This window comes from Phascolarctos cinereus, unplaced genomic scaffold (genome assembly GCF_003287225.1).
Source record: "Phascolarctos cinereus isolate Bilbo 61053 unplaced genomic scaffold, phaCin_HiC Scaffold_726;HRSCAF=1367, whole genome shotgun sequence".
NCBI lineage: Eukaryota > Metazoa > Chordata > Mammalia > Diprotodontia > Phascolarctidae > Phascolarctos > Phascolarctos cinereus.
The window spans coordinates 194,826,329-194,847,727 of NW_027556098.1; the positions used below are offsets into that span (position 1 = coordinate 194,826,329).

General features: G+C 35.2%; 1 protein-coding gene across 4 annotated transcripts in view; it reads right to left on the reverse strand.

Annotated features, from left to right (window-relative positions):
- Positions 1-1,386: 1,386 nt before the first annotated feature.
- Positions 1,387-21,399, reverse strand: part of LOC144454542 (uncharacterized) — a 78,898-nt gene continuing 58,885 nt past the window's right edge. For 2 of the 4 annotated variants that reach the window (XM_078146929.1, XM_078146928.1), the window contains 2 exons: positions 8,140-8,162; positions 1,387-1,539 (listed from right to left, as the gene is read on the reverse strand). In XM_078146929.1, the coding sequence (XP_078003055.1) occupies positions 1,452-1,539; positions 8,140-8,162 (111 nt within the window). In that variant the 3' untranslated portion in view covers positions 1,387-1,451. Of the gene's footprint in view, positions 1,540-8,139; positions 8,163-21,399 lie in introns of those variants that run through there. The other 2 variants (XM_078146931.1, XR_013483025.1) reach the window with 2 other exon arrangements.

The window sequence follows — 21,399 nt, forward strand, 5'->3', positions numbered from 1 at the left end:
TATGTATGTACCCTGAGGATGAACTGAATGAATGAAAACATATTTAGGTAATTCTGCAGGAACCTTTTAAAATATGAAAATTTGTAAAGAAATATAAAGATGCTACCAAAAAACCCAAATAAGCCCTAAATCTCACCATCCTCATCCTTAAAGAATTATGCTTCTGATGTATGGTATCTTTCTGAACAGGTCAAGAAAACTAACTGAGTAGTTAACTGATTTTTACATGGTCTATTCAATTCAAAGAAATTTTCAATTAGGATATAGTATACACACACACATACACATTTATCTGAGTATGTGGAGCTATATACATATAATTTATTGAAATAGCTAAATGATCTCACTTTAAAAATTCATTTAAAAATAAACTGAAAAAATTTGACAAACCTTTAAAGATGGGAATTGGAATCTGCTTTAAACATTAAAACATTTGTGCTTAGGAACAAGAAATTAACTAAGAAATTCTATAATTGTAAGTAACAGCTGCAATACAGTTAATATTTAATCACTATATTGTGAGACAGTTCAGAAGTGGAGAACAGGATTAACATATTGCTTTAAAACATTCCATTACTTTCTGCATCTGTTTACTGATAATAAAAGACACAGCTGTTGTAAACGAAACATACTAACAGGTGTAAACTGCTTATTTGGCATCCTAAATAAAACTTAGTCTTCATTTCCTTCTAATATACTTTAAAATTATATTCTTAGCACAACTAACACCTTAAAGAACTGAATAATTTGAGGTTACTCTATTCATTAAGAAAACCAGATCTGGAGCATGCTTTCTTCCAGATTGTTGAAAACCTCTGTTCCTAAATAGTACACATCCTGAACTAATTATCCCAGATGTGTTCCATAAAATGGTCCCACAATTGAGCAGTTTTTCTTAAGCAACTGTTCTATATCAAATTTACTACAGAAAAGCATCAAAATTATGGAGCAACACTGTATCAAATTCATGGTACTAATATCACTATGTTTGGTTAAGCAATGAATGATAATCAAGCTTGAAATTGAATATTTACTTTGACAAGTACTCCAGATAATCTGTAACCATATGTATTTAATTCAAGGCCATTAACAAGAGATATAATATATCCATGAATAAATTCTTAATAATTACATACCAAAAGCATTAAAGTTAAGCAAAGATTGTAAATGACCACTATAAATGCAAACTTGTGTTGAGTAAGTGAATGCATTAAGATACAAAACAGTCACCCCAAAACAGCATGGGTGAGTAGAACTGATTTCATTCCAATTTAAAAGTAATTTAACATATCTAGAAAAAATATTTGAAAAATGTATAAGTGTACAGAAGTGATGCTACAAAAAATATTAGAAAAATACGATTACAAAAAATCAAGGACAAAAAAGAACATTACTAAATATTTTAATATCTTAATAAAAACACATAAGCATTTCAGCCACCATTACTATATTTACTTCTGATATATAAAACTTGGGGAGAGAAGGTTAAGGGGAATATCAAAGGAGTCCAAAGCGTTCCAGTCTCTTTCTTTTCTTTTCCTAAAATAAAGATATATATGAAATTAGCTACAATAAAATTTTCTTTCACAAACTCACATAGAAATACATTGAGAGTAGGCACAAATTTCTTTACATTTGAAGGAAAATTTATACAAAAAGATGTAAAAATATTTTGATGTTTTTCCAATGTTAAACAAAGTATTAATATTACCATATTCAACATTTCCTTTTCTTCTTTACCTTAATTACAGCTTATTTTTATATATAAAGGTAGAGTCTTTTTTGAAAGTAGAGAGTCATAACTGAAGGGAGGCAACAAGAGCACTTTCCTAAAAGCACTTTCAGATCATTTCCATAGACCATCTCTACTTAGTAATGAGTATCAATAATTAGTTAATATAGGGACACAGCATTTTTCTCCTCTTGGTGGTAGAATCCCAGGTAAGCTTTTCCCTAACCTGGTCTCCCCACTGGCAGCTGTATAGCATCCCCTAGTCTCTCCTCTAATATCTCCTAAACTAAATTTTCTTTAAGAAGTTGATTTGAGGTCATGTTTCCTGCCACTTACTCAAGGTACAAAGATTGCTAGTTTAGAATCTGGTATAGAACACACTTACTAAAGCCTTACTAGAAATTATTCCTCAGAGGCCAAGAAACAGAATCATGTGATAGATGTAATAATTCTATTAACAATGTCCTTCTTTCTGATACTTCCCTCTGATTAAATAAAAGACAACGCATTTCATAAGTACTCTATTTTGTTACAGGAATAATTTCCTACTTTTGGATAGACTTTCAAATATTAACAGCATCACTGTACTGAAGAAAGAAAAGGATAACGGAACTGAAGGAGCCCTAGGGAGATGACAAAAATTTGTCTTCAAATTTAGCAAAGATCCTTTACCTTTAAAGGGAAAAATCTGTATTTCTGCTTCAGGAATTCATGTGATTGCCTTACATTCATATACATAAACTGGAAACTAATTATGTGGTCAAGAAACCATAGATAAGAAGCATGTTTAATCAGGCAGTGTTCAACATATGAATGAGTTACATTCCAAAAATGCCTTTGTAGGTTACTTCGAACATATTTTCCAATAGAAATAAACTAGGAATTGGGAGTTTAGCTGTTAGGTCAGCCTCCAAAAACCTAATTGGCCCATGATTTACTGCTATTATACTAATACCATTCCTCACTCTACCAATCCTGCCAACACAAACTCCCAACCTAGACAGCTCTGGGGTAAGTTGAATTTTAAGGAATAAATAAAGGAATAGGCAAAAGCTCCCAGGAAGCAACCTAGAGAAAGAAAGAAAACAGGAGGGAAAGGAGGAACCAGGGAGGAGAAAGTTTCCTGATATTCCTGGTAGCCATTCTGTGACTACATGCATTTTGATTTACAATACTAGTCTTTTTCATAAACTTGATCTTCAGAATGCAAAAATTTAACCAAAAAGTAATATATACACCTAGACTGACCAGGCATTTTGCAAATGTGAAACTCTGTATAATTCAAAGAGATGTTGTAATATCTTTCTTCTACTGGATCTCAATTCAATACACATTTATTATGTAAGGACTATGTTCCTATGAACAAATTCTATGAATAAACAGATGAACTGATTTAAATCCTCTATAAAATTATAGTGCAAACACATTTATTTAGACACTCAGCCCAATCCCTAGTTTATTCAGAATATTTTACCATTCAATTTAGGTTTCATGAGATTGCTACAACCTTGAGTGCTTATAACATCTGAATTATATGCATACTAACAGAGGTATAACAAGGGTGAAGCAACCAAGTTTTGTCCCAGGGTGACAAATATAGAGCACTTACAGTTCTTCAGCAGCATAAAAACAGAGATTAGCACCTAGTTAGCAAGAATAATTAGAAATCTACCAAATGGTGGGCTAAAGTGAGCTCCTTTTCTTCCTGCGCTGCTCTGTTTCCTTGACCACATCTTCCTTCTCCCCAGCATCCCAAGTATTCTGTCTTGCCTTAATAGGGAAGTGTTCCAGGAACTACTCCCCCGGTCCCCTCAACTTAGGACTTTCTTCAAGTTTGTTGCTTCAAGATTGTTGTTTCAGGTGTAGTTTGTGACATTTATTATGGCCATAAAATTCTTAACTACAGCTCTCCATGCTGGAAAAATCAATCTATCTATATCGATATCTACATCTACATCTATATCTATATCTACATCTATATCTATTGCATTTAGTTGCTTTTCTGATCAGGTTTGTGAGAGGAAATACTAACATTTTAAAAAGCTCAAAATAATTTAGGGAGGGGTGAACACAAATAGAGGAATCTCTCAGAATTAGGTTATTTATACAGTGATCAAAGGATCAGTTAAGTTAAATTAGGGGTTTAAGTCAGATTAATCAAAGTAATCAAAATAACAAGCTTGATATAGCCTTAGAAGAACTGTAAAATCAACACTTCCATAGATTATATTGTTCCTTTACTTTTTCCTAAACCAGATGGCACATGACCACTTTGGTCATGTATGGAATTACCTGATTTAACTCCTGAGTACTTTCTAATAAAAGTAGAAAGAGAATTCCTAGCTTACATTGTAGGGCTTTACAATTTCATAGATAACTGGACAACCACTACTATCTGCGCATCACCTAAGTAATGAATCATTGTTGTGACTGCTGAAATTTTAGATTGAGTAAGAATCAACCACTGGACAACTAGGTGGCACAGTGGATAGTGCATTGGGCCTGGAGTCAGGAAGACCTAAGTTCACATCTGGCCTCCAACACTTAATAATTGGGCAAGTCACTTAATCCTATTTGCTTCAGTTTCCTCATCTATAAAATGAGCTAGAGAAGGAAATGGCACTCCTGTATCTTTGCCAAGAAAACCTCAAATAGGGTCACAAAGAGTCAGAAAGCAACTGAACAACAACAAAGAATCAACCTAGTATTATGCCCTCTTTCTCTACACATTCTATTCACTTTACCAAGTTGTTATGGGGAAAAGAGTTTGTAAATATCAAATCACTATAAATGAGAGCTGTTATCTCAAATGACACATACCATCTCAATACCACAGGTAACTCTGTGTTCCACCCTCTCTCACCACTCTCTCACTCAGAGCAATCTCTTCCTGAACTGAAACTAGTAGTTCAGAAACTTATTATAAAGATATAGTATAGGAGAAAGGGTCTAATCTTAGTCTTTAAAACATATATAGTTCATTTAGCCAGTACGTATTGCACAGCCAGAGATGAAGGGAGGGTAAGAAAAGGATAGGAGGTTCCTCAGTACTTCAATGGATAGAGTGCTGGGCCTGGAGTCAGAAAGACCTCAGTTCAAATCTGACCTCAGACACTTACTAGCTGTGTGACCCCGGGCAAGTCACTTAACCTTTGTTTGTCTTAATCTACTGGAGAAGGAAATGGGAAACTATTCCAATATCTTTGCCAAGAAAACCCCATAGACAGTATGGACCATGGGATCACAAAGTCAGACATGACTGAACAAGAAGAGGACACCAGTAAAAATGTCACAATTCTATTTCTGCATAGAGTCTTTTTCAAACTTAGTTCCACAACACACAACCAGAACTCCAGGGTTCAGAGCTCCAGAGGGCTGGAATCCATTGACTCACTCTCTTAATCTCCCATATACAACCACTGAAATGATCCTGGTACTCAAATCTGAAACTCCAAATTCCAAACCCACTTCAGTATAAAAGCAGAACATGCTCTTACCACAATTGTTAAAGCTTCCAAACTCAGTTCCTTCACTCACAATTTCTACACTAATCTCTTAACTATCAATGACCAAAACAGCCCCTGAAGCTAATTCCTAGTATTTATAAATAAGGCCAGGGAACTTCAGGCACTTGCTTTCTCTTACAGACTCCAGAGACATACTTGATGCTTCTTCCCCTTTTTCCCCTCTCCTAAGCCCCTCAGTGCCCCAAACTCCTGACAATTCTTCAATATACTTTCTTCAAACTCAGTGATACTTTAAAAATATGCATTTATCCTTCTGTATTCAAAGAATAAAATTAAATGGATCAAAGAAAATGGTAGGGGTAGCACAGCCTACCTTTTCTACTATGTGAAACTATCCTTGAATAATCACAAAGCACTGTTTAGGTAATCTGTTTTTAAACCATGTTATAGATGATGTCACTTGGACCACTATAGTTATGAAATTTTCTCTTATCATCAAGAAGGCACTATTCTACACATTTGATCAAGTAAGCTAAGAAACTAAAAAAGAAAGTCTTTATAGAACTACCACACTACAAGAATATTATAAAATGAAAAGACAAGATAAAACTAGTTTTCTTTTCGTTACTGAAGACAATCTGGTGGCCTTCAAGGTTTGCATAGTACTATGGGGTGCAAACCTAAAGATAAAATAAAAAGGAAACACAAGAGTATAGGTATACCATTAATATAAATAAAAAATAATTACAGTCATAAAATTTTATATGCTTTTTAGTGCTATATAAGTATGCATTTATTCTTGTAACACAAACCAATTAAATTAAATAAGCAATTGTCTATTATATACAAAGTTTTCATTATTTTTCTCAATTAACAGATGGAAAATCTGGGACGCTAAGAGACTTGCCCATTATCACAGTTAATGGAAGACCATGAAGCATATCCTGATCTACTTATTAGATTGCCTATCTAATAAATTCTGAATGCATCTCTTAGATAATGAGTCTGGGTCTCCCCTTTCTGCTTCAAAGGATGTAACACATTTCCCTAGATGGGAGAAAATTCTTTCTACAATAATGGTCCAGATTTCACAGCTACAGACTAATTTTCCTGTCACTATATATAGAGGACTCAAAGGGCTTTCCTCTGAAATATCACTGTAACTCCTAAATTTAATCCATGAAATTACTTCTCCTTCTTTCTGTGAGGGGGGAAAGAATGCTTTAATAAAGGGAAAGATAGTGAAACTGAATGAGAATGAATATCTACTCTGTAAATCAGAAAATAGACAATGTCTATAACTGATAATGCAGACTGTTAATTTTATAAGACTATACATTAATTGCTTTATACATGAAAATAAAAGCTGTGATTTCAGTTATTTTTCACTAAAACAAAAACTAAATATAGTTTAAGACTCCATGCTAAAAATTTTATTTGTTTTTAGTTTTCTATCAGAATCTAATATATATTAAAGAGAAGTATCATTCTTTAGTTTTGAGAATTTGAGTAAAATAACAACTACCTTACTAGTTACTTACTAGTAACTATACATTAAAACTCTACTAAATCATGCTAGAAGAAAAGTAAATCTGAAATAATATTAGAACAGCTTAAGGAATCTATATTGATTCTAAGTGCATACAATAACAACAATTAGGTCCAAGTCTTACCTGATACAATTTTTTCAAAAGTTAATAATGGTTTTCAATTAACAAATCAATTTTATATACATGAAACTTTAACATTCTTATTAAACTGAATTAAAGCCAAACACGTTCCCTGTAATCTTGCTTTCAGTATGCATTTACTTTGCAATCTCTCCAGATTGCAGATATCTCCAGATAAAGTTTGCACAAGGGCAAACTTTAGTCCCATCCTTTCCAAACTGTGATAAATTCCAAATTAGTGGGGCCTGAATTTATGCAATTTTAAAGTATTTCTAACTACTATACAGATGGGCAGGGGATTATACTGTAGGATTTCTTTGTGAAAAATTTGTAAAGAACTAAAAGCTTAACTGAACATAAGTAGAAGAGGTATGGAAAGAAAAATACTAAACTATAATGACTCTTTTTTATATTAACTTACCTTAAGTTAAAAAAAAATTTTAATTTATTTCAAAATGATTTATGCATAGAAAATGGGCCCATTTACTGCACTCATTGAAAGTTATGCAATTACTACTCATTTTACTAACATCTCTTTCAAAGTGTTTTGTGAACCTTAAAGTGCTTATATGTGTTAAATATTACAACTATTATATGTTGTCCAAGAAACAATTATTAAGTCTTTCTTTATTGTTTTCTTCATGCAAGTATATATGGTACAGAGGGAAAGAGTACATACAGATCTTACTCCAGCATACAGTCTTCTCAGACCAGGGCTTAATGGTGCAGCCAAGCTTCAGGCCTCACCAGCTCCACATCTGAATGGCTCAGTCACTCTCATTCAGAACCTGCTTCCACTATCAACCCACTATCCACATTCCTTTGCTCAATCTACCCATTCTTTGTGCCACATTGCTTCCTTTATCACTGTCAGATACGTCTCTCAAGCTCTAATAACCAACTACTATTCCTTAGGCTCTTTATTGATAGTCTTAAATAGAATCAGTGAATCATGGGTAACTATGTAATCCTAAAGCACAGTTGTTCCCTCCTCTCTCTTCTAGCCTCAGAACATACTCAACATCTGCCAACTGCATACAAAGTAGATTAATTTCTGAGAAAAATATAATCTTCTCTAATTCAAACTGCTAACAACACTATGAATTTCAGTATGTTTTAAGAACTACAACATGTCTCTAAACAGAAATTTTATTACATGATAACTACTTTAGAATTCAATCACTACACTAAGAACTTAAGATCACAGAGACTGTATCAATAATTACTTAAAAATAAATCATCTGAAAATATATTTAAAATTATAGCTTACCATGTTTGTAGTGACTTCCTTTCCTATAAGGAAAAGATAGTAGAGAAATGATGCTCTTAAATAATGGAATTGGAAAATAAGATGTTCAATCTAAAAATTAAAATTCAGAAGAAAATATACCCTACAACCAATATTTAAGCTATTACTTAAAGCTGCTTTTTATACAAAATCTTATGTTTGTATACTTTTGAGTGCTTTTATATCCACAATATTTGATATTTAAGTGTTTTGTTATTTATGAAAGATATTTATATATTTATACTTTTCACAAACATTAAATTAATTGTACATTAGTTTCATATAAACATACCACACTCAATTAAATTTTTGTTGTATTCCTTTCTCCTATTTCTTCCATTGCTTAGGTAAGTCACTTAACCTCACCTGGTCTCAGTTTCCTCACCGGTAAAAATGGGTGTTGGACTACATGACCTCTAAGATCCCTTTCAGCTCTAAATCATGCTTGGTCCTTCTCTCTCCAGTGACAGGCACATATTCTCTCTACTGATTAATGTTCTCCCTGTTGTTCCACAGGTTCATAAAAATGTTCTTGCCTACCATCCTCAAACAGAATTAGACACCTTGTTTGTGGAAGCTCACAGAATTACTGGGTAGAAAAATTAGCACTAGGAATTTTTTTTTACTAGTCATATCCACTTTTCTAAAAACATCTCAGTTCCCTTTAGGTTCACTTTTTTTCTTTTCCCTTTGATCTTCAGTTTCACTTTTACATCTCCAATCTCATGCCATTTATTTTCATAACCCACACTTTACCTTTACATTTTCAAAATCAACATTTTCCCCTTTTCCTCCCATTCTTATGACTTTGGATTTTATTTTGACTACTGCTTTTGCTCTGTTGTGACAAGCACTTAAATATTTTTACCTTAAACCTTCAATATGTAGCCATGTGCACTGAATACTCTGCCAGTTATTTGTTGTTGTTGTTTTTTCCTTCAAGAAACATTTTACAAATGATTTTTTACGAATCTCTTGTGTGCTTTGGTAGACTGATTTTCCACATATTTTATGCATTTTGTATTTTTCTTTGGAGTGGTATTTCCCTTTCTAATATTAATCGTTGAGATTTTTTATCATATAGAAATGCAATTGTTTATTGAAGGTTTTGTTACTTGCAACTTTGATAAAGTTATTAGCTTCATTAATATCTTTGTTAATTTCCCAAGAAGACAACGTATTATCATCACAAAAGAATAGTTTTATCTCCTTACTTATCTTTATGCCTAAAATTTCTCTCTTGCCTTACTGCTATTACTAGCATTTCAGGTACTACAGCAAATAATAGTGGGGTGAGTATTTTCCTTTACTCCTTTATAGAAAATATTCTAGTATAAAGCCATTGCATACGATACTTACTTTTGGTTTTAGATATACATTTTATGATATTTTGGGGAAAAAAAGATTCCTCTCTATATATGTAGGTTACTTTTATAAGTTTTTTTTTAGCATAAATGAATGCTTTAATTTGTCAAAGGCTTCCCCTCAGCCCCCCATCTACTAAGGTAACCATATGGTTTGGTTATACATTATATTGATTGTTTTCCTGATATTGAATCATTCTTGCATCCCTAGTATAAATATAGTTTGGTCAAAATAAATGATGTCTTGGAAAAATTGCTGATTAACAAGACTGTCAGATGTATGAAAGATTGTCAATCTGACAGGATTTTATTCAAAATTTTTGAACTGCTATCCATCGGTCTATAGTTCTTCTGTATTTTACTTTTCACTGATTTAGGCATTAGAACTATATTTGTCTCACAAAGAGATTCTGGTAAAGTGCTTTCTCAATTTTTGAAAATACTATGTGTAGCATTGGTACAACTGTTCTTTTAACATGTTGGCAGAATTGTATGAATCCATCAAGACAAGTTTTTTTTCTTCCTCTGATATTTCCTTGTCAGTTAATTCTATTTTCTTCTCTGAGATTACACTACTTAAGATCTCTATCTAGTCTTCTGATAGGCTGAGTATTTCATATTTTTGAAGGTATTTCTCTCTTTTGTATTGTTTTGTGTTCTTAGTTTTGTTATCATATAACTGTGTATAATAGGTTCTGGTTATTCTTTCTATTTCTTCTGGTTTTGTTGTGATTTTTATTCACGTACTATTTTGTTGATTTGGTTTTCAATTCTCTTCTTTTTAATCAGAGTGGCTACAGTTTTTATCAATTTTATTGTTTATTTTTTTCAACAAAAAAAGTTTTATTACTTGCATTTTTTTTTTGGTTTCCAGTTTCTCTCTCCTTTACTTTTTAATATTTTCTCTCTCTTTTTCCCCCCTCTCTTTTTTTCTATTTTTAGGTTTATCGGCTAATTTTAAAAATTGCCTATTCAGTTCATTAGTCCCCTCTTTTTCTATTTTAGTAATGTTTGTAGGGATAGGACTTTTTTTTTTTTTTACTGAGAACTGCTTTATCAACATCCCAGAAATTCTGGCATGTTGTTTCATCATCATTTTCTTTTATATAATTGCAAATTATTTCTATGATTTGTCCTTTGAAAATCATTGTTTAGGATTTTATTGTTGTCTCCATTTTGGTCTTTTTTTCATTTGTGGTCCCTGACCCAAATATTTTTATTGTAATATGGTCTGTAAAGGATGTATTTACTATTTCTACTTTTTCTAACTTTTTTTTTCAAAATCTCTTAGCCTTAATATATGGTCAATTTTTGTAAAAATTTCATGTGGTACTGAGAAAAACAATTATTTTTTGCAGTTCCATTTAGAAGATGCCATAACTGTTTTAAATCTGTTATTCCAGCAATTTGTTCAGTTCTATTTGTCTTTGTTAGATTTACCTAAAATTGAAAATGGGACACTTTAAATCAGTCACTATTGTGTTACTGTCTTTTTGCAATTCAGTTAATGTTTCCTTTATGAATTTATATGCTAAAGCACAATGTTTTCTTCAACATAATGTAGTTCCCTTTTTCATCCGTTTTTGTTTTGAATGTTTGTTTTTGCTTTCCTTGATAGCATGATTGAGACTCTTGTCTTTTTTGACTGACTTGCTGCCTAGTAAATATTTTCCAGCTCCTCATTTTTATTCTGGATAGGTCTTTATTTTTTAAATGTATTTCTTGTAAGCAAATAATTCAGAGATTTTAGTTTTTATCCAATCTGTCACTTTATCTTTTTATTGGGTTGTTTAATTCATTCACACTTAGAGTTTATGTTAGACTTACATTTTCCTTCAATGTCTGATATTTTTTTCCCCAAAACTGGGACTCCCTCCCACTCTGCCTCTATAAAGACAGGACTGTCTCTTCAGTTATTTTAGATTAATTTTAAGGAAATATTATTCCCGCTGGCTTTCACACCTCATCCTCGTCTGTTTGTTACCCCTTTCCCTAGTCAGAGTTTTGTTTATTGGTTCCTTTTTCTTTCATGATTTTAATGAATTAATTCTTCTCCTCCTTTTTTACCCCTCTACATTAAGAAGTCAGGTGGAATACCCCTTCCTTTCCTCCCCTTCAATTTGTTTGTTTTTAAAATGTCATTTTCAGAAGTTTTTTCCTAAAATTATTTCTCTCTCATTCTCTTCATTATTTATCTTCGTCTTCTGTCTATGCTAGTGTTCTACGGCCCTTATACTTATTTAGTCCTTCAGTTTTTAGATTACTCACTGGAATAAAAACTTCTAAAGTACCAATTTTGGGTTCCTTTTTCTAAATACTTCCTACGCTATTATCTTGTAGATCTTGCCCCTAGCCTTTTTTTCTTTTGTGCCTCTCTCAGAAATACTAATTCTTGCAGGTGATACGGAGGATACTACTCTATGACAGGAATTTTTGTATGTACCTGACTGTGCAGTTCATTATTTAACTTTGCCTACCCCTTGGTCAGGGCAGCTAGGTGGCATAATGGAGTGCTGGGCCTAGAGTCAGAAAGACCTGAATTCAAATTTGGCCTCAGATACTTATCAGCTGTGTGACCCAGGGCAAGTCACTTAACCATGTTTGCCTCAGTTTCTCATCTATAAAATAAGCTAGAGAAGAAAATCCCAAAGCACTCCAGTATCTTTGTCAAGAAGGTCTCAAGTCGGGTCACAAAGTGTCAGAAATCAATGAAGCAAGGCAACAACCCTTTGGTCATTTTTATCATTTACCTTAAAAAAATCTATTGCACGGATCCATGCCCTTCCACTCCTCTGGGTGTCAGTTGCCCCCAGGAGCACTGATTCCTCTTTTTCTAAGACAAGATCAGTGTTAGACCACTGCTTAAACGCACCAAATCCTGGCACTACCAATTGTAAGGTTCCCACTTTATAGATTATCTCTCTTCTCTTATAAGAGTGGTCATCAGTGGAACATTTTTCTACCATTGAAACAAGATTTCTCCCTTTCTTTCCTGCTTTTGCAACCCCTCCTTATGCCTCCTTGTCCATTGGAACAAAGGAAACTACAGGATTTATTTTCATTTCATTGTTAGCCTTTGACTCGATTAGTTTATATCACCTGTTGACATCTACCTCCTTTCTCTCCTGTCACTTTTTATGTATTCTTCCATTCTGTAATTTAGCCCCCCAAAATATTAATTCATCTGAAGGAGAGGTACTGTGAGATCTGGTCCATGATGTTTCAGGCTTAATTCTCCACAATTAATTCTATTTGATTTCTGCTTTCACCTTTGTTTCCTCACATACATTTAGAAAGAAATCTCTTCATGTTCTCACTGTTTTTATTTTATTGTTGTTGTGTCTGGTTTACTCTTTTACCTCTTCTCTGGGTGAAATTGAGAAACAATTTCTTCTGGTCTGGCTTTCTAAATGCTTTGATCATTTCTTTTTCATTTAACTCCTATCTTATTATTATTATTATTATTATTATTATTAATGGTTAGGCTAAGATTTACAGGGTAGGTCACTGTAGGCTGCATCTTGAGCTCCTCTGATTTCTGAACACATTATCCCAATCCTCTGGTTTCTCATGGCCACATAACTGCTTTGTCCTATTTGATCTCCTTTCCCTTCTATCAGGAGTTCTGTCTTTTGGCCATGTACAGAATTTGTTGTTAGTGGAATTAATTAATTTAGCCACTATGTATATTGGAGTTTGCAACATACTTACTTGTTTTTGTTTTTTCCTGTGGATTCTTTTGATTGGCATTTTGTCTTTTGTGTTTGTCTTCAGTGTCTAGAAGTTCTAGACTGTTATTTTGTATTATTACTTGCATTATAATATTCAGGTATTTTGACATGTTCTTTTGGGAACCTTGTAATCTTTAAGGTATTTCTATTTATCTTTAGGATTGTGTTTTACTTAAATGGAGATCACATATTTTCTTTTAAAGTTATTGCTTTTTGTTTCTCTTCTTCCAGACTGCCTTTCACTTTCACATATTTACATTACCTCTCTGTTGTTTCTTTGGTGAGACCTGCTACTATGGATTCAAGTATTTCTATTCCGCCAGTGATTTCTCCTGTGCAAGTCATAAAATTAGTAATTTTTTTCCATTTTAAACATTAAACCATTGAATAACATTATGTTTTAGTTCCATAGTCTCTTCAGAAGCCACAGTATCCTTTTCTTCATCAGGTATTGATTTATTTTCCTTTTATCTTGAAATACCTATCTATTCATAGATGCCTAAACTCTTTAACCTAGAGGTTTTATTTCCTTTGCTATTAATATCTTCCCTGTTGGCTTATCTGCTTATACTCAGGGTCTTTTCTGTTTCTTTTTCCTCCTGAGGTTTCTGGTAATTTCAATTATTTTTCCTCATTTTCATTTACTGCTCACTTTCTGATTTCCTGTCAGTTTTTCCTTTTCATATCATTTTCCATAGAAGATAGATCTCAAAAAGTCTTAGCTTCTTCCCACATTGGACAATTCATGATTCACCAGTCTTAGTCTCTGTCCGAAGTGATTTCTGAGGGAACAGAATTGGCCCTAGCTGAATGCTAGTCAATATTCCTCAGGTTTAGTGGCATGCCACACAGCCACATACATAGATATCCTACCTCTGTTTCCTCTGTTTAACTCAGTTTTCTAGTCCAGCAGGACACAGTACTGCTAAACTAATATCATAGTCTGAGCAAATTTTTGCTGTTTGGAATTTGATTCTCCATGGCATTGGGAGGAGATGAGTTGGGGCATATAACTAAGTCCTGTTGCAAGTCCAGACATGTATTCTGCCCCAGTTGTCTTGGTTTCTCCATTTTCTGGCTGAGTCCTGTTGTGGCACAGAGTGCTGACATCATACTATTTCAGCCTGAACAAATTTCTCCTATTTTGATATCTAAGGCACTGGGAGGAAGGGGATAGAATGGCTTGGGTTGTAGGATTGAGTTCTCTTGCAAGCATGTGGATTGGTTTATGCAGCCCTGCTTCCAGAAACTTAGTGGGAGAGGAGTAAGAGGAAAGGGGTGCTGAGTGCTTGAGGGGTTAGGGATTAGCCTTTGTTGATGGTTCATTGATTTTTTTAACCTCTTTTGGGTTTCTGGTGTTCTCTTTTTTTTTAAAGTTTTTATTTAGTATTTTATTTTATTTTCCCCCAGTTACACATAAAAACTATTTTTAACATTCATTTTTAAAACCTTGAATTCCAAATTCTCTCCCCTCCTCCCTCCCCACCCTTCTCCATTGAGAAGGCAAGCAACTCCAAATAGGTTATACATATGTAGTCATGCAAAACATATTCATAATAGTCATGTTGTGAAAGAAACATAAGAAAAAACTCAAGAAAAATTTTTAAAAAGTATGCTTCAATCTGTATTCTGATACCAACAGTTCTTTCTCTGGGGATGGACAGAATTTTTCATCATAAGTTCTTCAGAGTTATCCTGGATCATTGCATTGCTGAGAATAGCTAAGTCATTCATGGCTGATCATCTTACAATATTGCTGTTACTTTGTACACAGTACATTTCACTTTGCAACTTGCTCATGCAAGTCTTTTCAGGTTTTTTTGAGAGCATCTTGCTCATCATTTCTTATAGTACAATAGTATTTCATCATAATAACATACCACAATTTGTTTAGCCATTTCCCAACTGATGGGCAATCCCTTAACTTATAATTCTTTACCCCCAGAAAAGATCTGCTATAAATATTTTTGTACATATAGGTCCTTTTCATTTTTGTCTTTTATCTCTTTTGGGATACAGTCCTAGTAGTGGTATCGCTAGGTCAAAAGGTAAGCATGGTTTTATAGCCCTTTGGGCTTAGTTACAAATTGCTCTACAGAATGGTTGAATCAATTCATAACTTCATCAACAGTGCATTAATGTCTCATTTTCTCCACATTTCTCCAAAATTTGTCATTTACCTTTTCTGTCCTATTAGTCAGTCTAATAGGAATGAACTAGCACCTCAGAATTGCTTTAATTTGCATTTCCCTAATCAATAGTGAGCTACAGTATTTTTTCATATGGCTATAGATAGCTTTGATTACTTCATCAGAAAACTGATCATATATTTTGATCATTTATCAATTGGGGAACAGCTCTTATTTTTATAAATTTGACTCAGTTGTCAAATGTTTGAGAAATGAGGCCTTTATCAGAGAAACCTACTTCAAATATTTTTCTGAGGTACTATTGCTCACTGTATTTCCTATTCCCCTCCCCGTTTATTCTATTGTCTCTCTCCTTTCACCCTGTCCCTCCTCAAAAGTGTTTTGCTTCTGACTACCTCCCCCTCCCCCAATCTGACCTGCCTTCTATCACACCTTCCCTCCCCCTTCTCTTATCTTCTCTCCTACTTTCTTGTTGTAGTGTAAGATAGATTTCTATACCCAACTTAGCATGTATGTTATTTCTTCTTTGAGCCAATTCTGATGAGAATAAGGTTCACACATTCTCCTTCACCTCTCCCCTCTTACCCTCCACAGTTAAAGCTTTTTCTTGCCTCTTTTATGTGAGATAATTTACTCCATTCTACCTCTCCTTCTCTTTCTCCTAGTACATTCCTCTCTCTCCTAAATTTTAAGATATCATCCCTTCATATTCAACTCACACCTGTGCCCTCTGTTTATATGTGCAACCTTCTAACTACCCTAATAATGAGAAAGGTCTTATGAGTTACACATATCATCTTAAGGAATGTAAACAGTTTAAATTTATTAAGTCCCTCATGTCTTCCCTTTCCTGTTTTTACCTTTTTAAGCTTCTCTTGAGACTTATATTTGAAAGTCAAATTTTCTATTCAGCTCTGGTGTTTTCATCAAGAATGCTTGAAAGTCCTCTATCTCATTGAATGTCTATTTTTCTCCCTGAAAGATTATATTCAGTTTTGCAGGGTAGATAACTTTTGGTTGTAATTCTAGCTCCTTTGCCCTCCAGAATATCATATTCCAAGCCCTCCAATCCCTTGATGTAGAAGCTGCTAAGTCTTGTGTTATCCTAACTGTGGCTCCACGATACTTGGAATTATTTCTTTCTGGCTGCTTGCAATATTATCTTCTGGACCTAGTAACTCTGGAATTTGGCTATAAGATTCCTAGGAGTTTTACTTTTGGAATCTCATTAAGGAGGTAATCAGTGGATTCTTTCAATTTCTATTTTGCCCTCTGGTTCTAGAACATCAGAGCAGTTTTCCTTGATAATTTCTTGAAAGATAATGTCTAGGCTGGCTTTTTTTTTTTTTTGCTTATCATGGCTTTCAGATAGTACAATATCTTTTAAGTTATCTCTCCTGGATCTATTTTCTATGTCAATTGTCTTTCCAATGAGATATTGCACATCATCTTCTATTTTTTCATTTTTTTTTTGCTTTGTCCTATCATTTCTTGATTTCTCACATAGTCTTTAGCTTCCATTTGCTCCATTCTAATTTTTAAGGAATTATTTTCTTCAAGGCACTTTTGGACCTCTTTTTCTATTTGGCCAACTCCGCTTTTTAAGGCATTCTTCTCCTCATTGTCTTTTTGGACCTCTTTCGCCATTTGGCCTAGTTTGTTTTTTAAGGTGTTATTGTCTTCAGTATTTTTTTTTTGTGCTTCCTTTACCAAGGTGTTGACTCATTTTTCATTATTTTCTTGCATCACTCTCATTTCTTTTCCCAATTTTCTTCTACCTCTCTTTTCAAAATTCTTTTTGAGGTCTTCCATGGCCTGAGACCAATTCATATTTTTCTTGGAAGATTTGAATGTAGTAGCTTTGACTTTGTTGTCTTCCTATGAGTGTGTTTTGATCTTCCTTGTCACCATAATAACTTTCAATAGCTTTTTTCAATTGTTTGCTGATTTTCCTTGTCTATTACTTGACTTTTAATTGTTTGTTAAAGTAGGGCTCTGCTTCTAGGGTGGAGGGTGCACTGCCCCAAGTTTCAGAGACTTTGTGCAGCTGGTTTCAAAGATACTTCTAGGGACCTGTAAGTTTTCAATTCTTCCAAGGTGGTATAATCTACGGAGAGGTGCTCTCCTGGCCTATGCTCTCATCTGTGAGAGACCACAAGCACTCTTTTCCTACCTGGAACTGCACTGTAGCTGCAAGCTCTGCTTTGCTAGTGCTCTTCCTCACCCTGGGACTGCCACCCAGGACCCAGATCTGAGTGTGGGCAAAGCAACAGAGTCCTATCTTAGAGTTCGCAAAAATCTCCTGTAATCTCCTTCTAACCAGTTGTTCAACTCCCTTACCATCTGTGGGCTGAGAGTTCCAGAAGCAGCCACTGTCAATGGTGTTTCTGTCACTACCAAGGCCTGCTCTTGGTTGGCTGGGGCTGGGGCTGTGCTGGCATAGCCTGTGTTCCACTCTCACCCTGGTGCAACTGACCTTTCCTGATGACCTTCTTTGCCTTTGGCATCTGCTGGCTGAGAGATCTGGAAACCACCACTGCTGCTTGTGATTCAGCTGCCTCAAAGTCAGCTCTGGTTTGCTGAGGCCCAGGCTATGCTGGGGTGGCCTGTGCTGGACTGTGCTCCTCTATCACCCAGGTGCAACAGACCTTTACTGCTGACCTTCCAAGTTGTATTGGGCTGAAAATTTGTTTCATTTCATGTTTCTGCTGCTCTAGAATTTGTTTAGAATAATTTTTAAAGGTATTTGGAGGGGTTTGGGGGAGAGCTCAGGAGAGTCCCTGCCTTTCTCTGCCATCCTGGTTCCGCCTCCTAGTTTCTGGCATTTTAGACCATGGAGACAATTAAAATTGCTTTTTCTCTTACACATAATTCTTGTATTGGAGAATTCTGAGAGGTCATGAGGATCAAGGTGTGGCAGGTAAAAGATGGAATGACAGGAAATAATGATTCAAGCTTCTGAGCATATCAATTAAGCAATGTATGCCAATTGCCTAACAAATCAGGACCACGCCCTTCTCTTAGCTTAGGGTTGGTCCCTGAACACAGGAGGAGACAGACTTTTATACATTAAAAACAATCAAATAAGTCCAATTAATTAAAAGAAAACAATACATTAGGTAATCTCATTTCTACTTGGAGAAAAGATTAGGGACTTTCTAAGTTGGGAGTGGGAGAGCAAAAAGGTACAGTTCCCTGAACTCAGAAAAAGGAGTATCCCACTCCCCTGCTCCCTAAGAGTCTGTAAACAATCAAGGGAACATGAAAACAATAACTGATTGACCAGTAGAGGGCCAGTTTTCAGATAAGATATGTGGGTTGCTGGAGATGTACAACTGTGAGAAAACTCCTTGCATCAATCTTTGTATATGACTAGATTTCTGGTCAGCATAACCTAAGTCCTTAGTTAAGGGCTAGATTCAAACAATGCAATAAGGTTTTCTCCCAGTTCCCACAACTAAATAAACTTTTCTCACAAGACAGAAGTTGGACTAATTAGACCTATAATTAACTAGAAGGGAAACTGAACTAGCTCCAGAATTGAGTCACAAGACGGAATCAGTGTAGTTGATTCAATTCCCACAATTTACCACTTGTCCTAACTGTTAAATCCTCCATGTTGTTGACCATGTGATGCAGAGCTGCTTTATACTCATTTAGGGGATATAGGTGTTCAGGGAAGACTAGTACCTTTGGTGTGAGGGCTGCTTTCCACCTTTGGTGTCCACCCGAATCACTCTACTCTCACCTGTGGTTTCAAAAAGCTGTAGCATGCAGAGCAGCCACATCCCAGTAAACCATTTTAGCAGACAGATTAAACCAGGTTGAGGATAATGGAAGGATCTCAAACTCAGTGAATTAGGGAGGGTGTTTATCCCAAGCACTTGAAGATATCCCTCCTAGGAATGGGCGGATAAGAACAATTTGTTCCAACAGCCCTGAAGGCAGCTGAAGCATTCAGAGCTTAGTTAGACATCAAAGACACCCAGGTCATCCATTGCATTCCAAGTCATCACCAACTGTCTTGACTTTTGTCTTGCCACTGGCTTCCAATGACTCCGGAAGACAGAGAGAGGTGGATGACTTCATGCAACTCTACCTCACAAATTCAATTTATGCGTGAGTCAAAAGACATCACACACCATTTTACCATTTTTATCTACTCTCGTGGAAAATTACTGCAAAATTTGGTTGCCTAGAGAAGTTCATCAGTATTGTATGTCTGTGTCATGGTAGTATGCTTGCATGGGTTCTGGATAGTGGACAATGTTCCTTGTGCTTTCCCAGTCACCAATGGAATGAAGCAGGGCTGTGTGCTTGCTCTCCAGCTTTTTAGCATAATATTTTCAATGATGCTGTCAGATACCTTCAGTGAGGACAAAAACAGCATCGAGGTCAGCTACTGCACTAACAGTAAAGCCTACAAGCCAAGACTAAAGTAGAGGGAGAGCTGATGTGTGACTTTTTGGTCACATGATTGTGCACTCAGTGCCACCTATGAGGCTGAGATAAACTAAAGTATGAATCAATTCTCTGCTCCTTGTGCTAATTTTGGCCTAAAAATTAACATCAAGAAAACAGAGGTTCTTCACCAGCCAGTACCACACCAAAACAAAAACAAAAACATACAACATCAGTTATACCAAATGAAGAAATTTTGAATGCTGTGGATACTTAACCTTGGCAATATACTTTCCAAGGCTTTCCACATAAATGACGGGATTAATGCATGCATTGCCAGATCTAGTTCAGTGTTTAGGAGGTTCCAAAGAAAGTGTAGGAGAGAAGAGGTATTAGACTACCTACCAAACTGGAGGTCTACAGAACTGTTGTACTGACTTCATTACTGTATGCCTCTGAAACCTGGGCAGTCTACCAACCCCATGACAGGAAATTGAATCGTTTCCATTTGAATTGTGGCAAGATAAGGTACCAGACACCGAGGTGTCCTTTCTCAAGCTGAAATGCCAAGCATTCAAATTCTACTGCAGAGAGTGCACTCTGACGGGCTGGTCATGTTGTTCGAATGCCAAATGTACATTTGCCTAAAAGACTATTTTACAGAGAACTCGCACAAGGCAAGGGCTTACGTATAGGTCAGAAAATGTGTTACGAGGACACCTTCAATGTCTCTCTGAAGAACTTTGGAATCAATTGTGAGACATGAGAGACTCTGGCACAGGACTGCTTAGCATGGAGTGCCTGTATCAAAGAAGGTGGTGTGAGCACAGCAGAACTTCAATAGCTCAAAGGAAATGTGAGATGTGCAAATTTAGAAACATCTCCACATTAAATGTTCATATGGACTATTTATGCCTATCTGTGGTAAAGCCTTCTGAGCTCATACTGTTCTGCTCAGTCAGTCACATTAAACCTTGATCCCAATATAGTTAGGTCATTTTGGTCCTCTTCAAGAATGAAAGACAACAACCAATATTTCTCTTTTGGCCCATCTTTGTTTAAAGATTACTGTAAAAATCTTAGGGCCAGTGAAAAATACTGCAAATGGCACCTCTTCTTTCTTCTTTTAAAAACAAAATCAGTACTCTTTGATCCATCGTGCTGTTCATTTCAGGGCAGCTAGGTGGCACAGTGGTTAAAGTACCAGGCCTGGAGTCATCTTTATGAGCTTAAATCCAGCCTCAAGATCCTTACTAGCTGTGTGACCCTGGGTAAGTCACTTGACCTTGTTAGCCTCAGCTCCTCATCTATAAAATAAGCCAGAGAAGGAAATGGCAAACTGTTCCAATATCTTTGCCAAGAAAACTCCAAATGGGGTCACAAAGGGTCAAACATAACTGAATAACAACTGCTCATTTCACCTTTCGTCATACACTATTTAAAACTTGACAAAGTAGATCTCAAGGGTCTTACAGAACTCAGTTATGAGATCAGACCCAGCGGCATTTTTCCTCTTCCATGACTTGCTAGGGCTGCTTGATTTTTTTTGAGTAGTGAAGCCTGGTTTTTTCAGTTCTTTTTTCATACTTTGAAAAG